The sequence below is a fragment of the Molothrus ater genome, chromosome 3, assembly GCF_012460135.2.
Source record: "Molothrus ater isolate BHLD 08-10-18 breed brown headed cowbird chromosome 3, BPBGC_Mater_1.1, whole genome shotgun sequence".
In the NCBI taxonomy this organism is placed as follows: domain Eukaryota; kingdom Metazoa; phylum Chordata; class Aves; order Passeriformes; family Icteridae; genus Molothrus; species Molothrus ater.
This window is the reverse complement of record NC_050480.2, coordinates 7,323,870-7,328,856: the sequence shown is the minus strand read 5'-3', so window position 1 is coordinate 7,328,856 and position 4,987 is coordinate 7,323,870. Positions and strand designations below refer to the sequence as shown.

Genomic DNA, 4,987 nt, shown 5'->3' with positions numbered 1-4,987 from the left:
GTTTTTCTAACATGTCACACCGGTATATCTTCCACCTTCTGTGATTCAGAAGCAGCATAAAACCCATAAATCATTCAACTGCTGTGACTCACTGCCCTGATTCATACACTTGATACAAATATTCAGAGATCAAAGTGGAACCTAACCCCCCCCCACCCCAAAGATTAAAATGATTTTTCAATGCTTGCCATAAAAATGGACTTCCAGCTGAAGCTAAAGCTTCTCCTGGTTGTTATTGGCAAGTTCTCTGCAGTAAAGATTGATGCTGCCTCTAGGAATCATATGGTGTAGCACATAAAGCAATGCATTCTGCAGTTGTGCTTTCTCCCCAGCAGGGCTGAGCAGGGGACACCCATTGCTCAGGGGGCTTCTGGGCAAATATTTACAGGGAATTAAAAAAGAAAAAAGGAAATTTCTTCCCCGTGATGGAATCTAGGAGCCCCCTAAACCCTCCTGTATTAACTTTGCGGTGGATGAAGGTGTTAAACTGGCATGTGTCTACCAACAGGGGAGTGATCCTTTTAAGTCCTTCGCTTCATCCCCACTTGTGAAATTTGTTGTGCCAGTGGGACGAGGCTGGCTATAAAACCCCAGCACCGGGGACCTCCACCCAGCTCGGGCAGGCTGCCAGCACATCTCTGCCGAGAGCAGCCCCGGGGAGATCCCCCCCTTCATCTCTGCCGGGCAGGGAGCTGCTTCTCTGGGGGAGGAGGATGGACCTGAGGTGTGCCTGGATGCTCTGCGTGCTCTGCCTCGTCCTCACCGCCCGAGCCTTTACCCAGCAACGCTTCAAGGAGGCGGTGCTGAAGCAGCTGGGGCTGTCCGAGGTCCCTAAACTTCATTCGAGAGACTTGGCGGATGTGGTTATCCCAGAGCACGTCAAGAACAAGTACATGTCCATGCTGAAGCGGCAGAGGGTGAAGCGCCGAGCCCTGCCGAGCCTGGCTGGCATCCTCAGGGGCATCCCGGGACACACAGGTAAGGTTTCTGCTGCTGGCAGCATCCCAAGCATCCCAAGCATCCTGCTGCTGCCAGGGGAATCTGCCAGGGCTGGCAGCAGCATGGGCAGAGGCAAACACCCGAGGGGAAAGGGGAATGAGGGTCGGGTTTGGCTCCAGAGCTCAGCTGGGCAGAGGAGGAGCGTGCGACAGCATCGAAAAGATTAACACAGCACCCTTTGCACCTGGAGAGGGAGTCCCGCAGTCCTTCCAAAGGACAGGATGCTGCTGGAGCTTGATAGAAGCCTTGGTACCCTGGGAACAGTCTGGGCAGGCAGGGGGGAGTAAAAAAGTGCAAGCCAAGGGTTTGGTGGAAATCTACAGCAAGTCCTCTAATAGGAATCACACCTCTTGGAGAATGTTTCACTCCTGCTCATTTCTTTTTTGTTTAGGTTTTTTTTTTTTCAGGAAAAATTACCAAGGAGGAAAAATAGCCATACAGATACAATAATGGCTGTACAAGGGCACTTAGAGCTTATTGTGCTTTCAAAAGACATACACAGCACCCAGGGCAGCAAATGAAAATACTTTTTCATTCCAAGTGGTGCAGTTTCCTGCTTTCATGCCTAGCACTGGCACAGAGGTGCACACTTTTTGAGGTCTGCTCAATTTGGGGTCATGTTATGCCAGAGATTTAGTTCTTCCAAGCTGCCGAGGCTCAGACATAGGAGAATAATTAGGGCATTTGCAAGACATTGATTCAAGTATGCATTAGAAAAGGTGTGTTTAGTGGCTGTCTCTGCGACTGGGAGCATGGAAGGAGTGTTTGCGATGATAATTGTGCATGAAATGTGGCAGTTTTCCCAGCAGGGTGACAGTGACAGGCCATCCTTCTTGTCCCCAACTGCACAGGTATGACAGGGGAAGTCCTCCACTCCGACACAACCACGCGCCAGAAGCTGATGTTCGACATGGAGGGCAGAATACCCAAAAACAGCGAAGTCACGATGGCTGAGCTGAAACTCTTCAAAAAGCCTGTGGACAGAGCCAGCCTGCCTGCCAGGCAGTCCCACAGGCCTGTCTCCAACGCCAGAGTCAGCGTGTACTGGGTGCAGCAGCAGCACGATGGCACCAACAGCACCTCCCTGATAGATTCCAGGTGAGAAAGGGGCCTCTGCTGGAGTTACAGAGTTTGGGTCCTCTGGGGTGCATTTGGGCATCGTGTGGTTGTGCCTCAGCTCAGTCTGATGGGGTCTACATCTGTACAACCGTGTTACATGGCCTCTAAACCCACAATGAGCTTTTAAGAGCAGATATCATGCTGAGATGGCAATATATGATGATTCTTTGAAATAATCTATGAAATGATGTCATTTGCTGCTACATCTTTCTCTCTAAAATCCCCCACCTAGTTCAATTCTGTGCCACTAATTCAAGTGGGTTACTGGCTGCTGGTCTTCTTTCCACTGGCCATTTTATTAGCTGGCTTAAACAAGTAAATGATTCAAAAATCATCTGACTCTGTAGTGGTGAGCTCTGTGGAAGTTTTGCAACCCTTGAAGGCAGACTAGACTGGACTGGAAACTTATGGCCCTAGTGCAGCTCAGACAGGAGCAGGTGGGAGCCTGGTGTTTACCAAGTGTTGTCACCAATACTGAGGCTGCACATGACCCTGCACCACCTAAATTTTTGTATGAGCATGTAGAGAGGGTTTGTTTTTTTTCCTGACCCTTCAGTGTCTGTTAGATCTGCATTTGTCTTTTTGAGGTGACAATTAACTGCTGTGGGTGCTTGCCCAGAGCAAAAATGATCGTGTACTTAAGGCATGTGACAACCTACAGGAAGTGAATTATCCTGCTGCAATAACAGCGCTGCGAGCCGGGGATTTATCTCATGGGCTTTTCTAATGCCAAGCCCTTGTCATGCAGGCTGGTTCCTATTCGTGAGTCGGGCTGGAAGAGCTTTGATGTGACCCAGGCCGTGCATTACTGGCTGCGAAGCAAGGGGCGGGAGCCGATGCTCCTGGAGGTGCGGATCGAAGGGGAGAGGCTGGGCAGCCACGCCTCGGAAATGGCCAAAGCCGTGCGCTTCACCTCGCAGGACCCCAGGGACAAAGCCCTGGGCAAGCCCGAGCTGGTGCTCTACACCCTCAACTTGGATGACTATGGGTATGTAGGAAACCTAAAGCTGTACTGCCTGTGAAAAACGCCAATCACTTGGTTTTAAAATTTTAAAAGTTTAATAGCAATAAAAGGGTTATAAAAAATAGTAATACAATTAGAGTAATAATAATTTGGACAAATTGAATTAGGACAATATGAGACTAAATACAAAGAATTACGGACATCTGGGTACCTCTTTCTGGGCAGCAGGAGCCTGAAAAAGGACCCACGTTAACAGAGGATTAACCCTTAAAAGCAGCAGCCTGTTGCATATTCATACACTTCATCCATGATGCATAAATTCCATTCAAACACAGGATTCTGTCTGGTCAGTGTCAACTTCTTCCTCTGAATCCTGACAGCGCCTTCGAGGCGAGAAGAAGTTGGTTTCTTCTGATAAGAGGGCAATCAATTCTTCTTCTCTGAAAGATTGAGGTGTCCTGTGGTTGCTATCTTGCTGCAAGTCCTTTCTTTAAAAAAAAAGTACCTTACATAGCATTGTTTCTATTTTAACATTTTTATAACGTAAAAGTATATTTAAAAAACTACTTAAGAGAATTAATACAGCATTACTTTCTAACACAACACATACAATATTCATTTTAATATTTGCGAAAAGCAAATCCTAAAATACGCATTTTTTTCACACTGCCTCTGGTGTAATTTTGTCCTTGAATTACTGGGGGGTGGGGGAGAGGGCAAACCCCAAATTACTGGGGCGGAGAGGAGGGTAGGCAGCTCTTACCCTTACCAGTGTCCACCAGCTGTGAATGGAGTAGTTAGAAAGCTGCTGCTGAATCTCACCTCTCCTCTTCCCATATCTGCTGTCTGAATACTCAAACCAACCCTGAGCAGGTTCCATGTCTCAGAGCCCACCTATGCTGTCAGCAGCAAGGATGATTTCTCCCACTCCCCAGTTTCCAGTTGCAGCACCCATTCCTGTTTCTTCTTTGGTATCCAGGAGCTCCGGGGACTGCAGGGAGGAGGCGGTGCTGGGGAAATCCACCTGCTGCCGGCAGAAGCACTACATCAGCCTGCGGGATCTGCCCTGGGTGCTGGAGCCGGCGGGCTTCCAGGCGTTCCGCTGCTCCGGGAGCTGCCTGCAGCCGCCGCGCCGCCCCGGCTCCGGGCAGCGCTCCTGCGCCGTGGCCGCCAGCTCGGCGCTGCCCATCATCTACCTCGTCAAGAGGGGCAACCACACCGAGGTCGAGGCGGCCGAGTTCCCCAACATGATCGTGGAGAGGTGCAGCTGTGTCGCGGACGGTGTGGCGCTGGTGTGAGGAGTGACGGGGTGGCTTGGGGTGTCATCCGTTCCCTGCAGCCACGCCGAGAGCCACCCCGGCCCCGAGCCGCTGATGGAGGTCCTGGAGGGTTCCTGCCTGCACTGGGGCCCTGGTGCCGTGCAGAGAGAGTGCACTTGTCAGTGTAGATGGGCTCAGAGGAGTGTGCATTTCACACATGTGAGGGATGCCTGAGGAGCCTAGTGCTTCTCAGGACCTCCTGGGTGCCAGCTAAACTTCACTGAATTTATTTCAGTCCCCACCCTGGAGTACTGCAAACAGGTCCAGGCAAAAGAACAAAATTCCATTCCTTCACCATCACCAGGTGAAGAACAAATTCGTGGGCTCAGCTTTTCATTCTTAGGCTGCTGGGTTTGGTCCTTGTCTGCCCAAGCTGTGTTTTTGGTGAGCTGGGGAGCAGAAGCACTTACATGTATATAAACTGTACACACACATGCACACATGTACAGAGTGTATGAATAAATGTGTGTACTGTCTACATACTGGATAGCTACATATTGATTACTTACATATATCTATATGTACATAAAATATTGCCTAGAGCTCAAAGGAGCATATTTATGTGCATATGTATTGCATGTACATA

General features: G+C 49.7%; 1 protein-coding gene across 1 annotated transcript; it reads left to right on the top strand.

Moving 5' to 3' along the window:
- Positions 1 to 734: 734 nt before the first annotated feature.
- LOC118685483 (left-right determination factor 2-like) lies at positions 735 to 4,380 on the top strand. The gene is made up of 4 exons (XM_036381032.1): positions 735 to 978; positions 1,860 to 2,097; positions 2,867 to 3,106; positions 4,062 to 4,380. The coding sequence occupies exons 1-4, from the start codon at positions 735 to 737 to the stop codon at positions 4,378 to 4,380; spliced, it is 1,041 nt and encodes a 346-aa protein (XP_036236925.1).
- Positions 4,381 to 4,987: the final 607 nt, after the last annotated feature.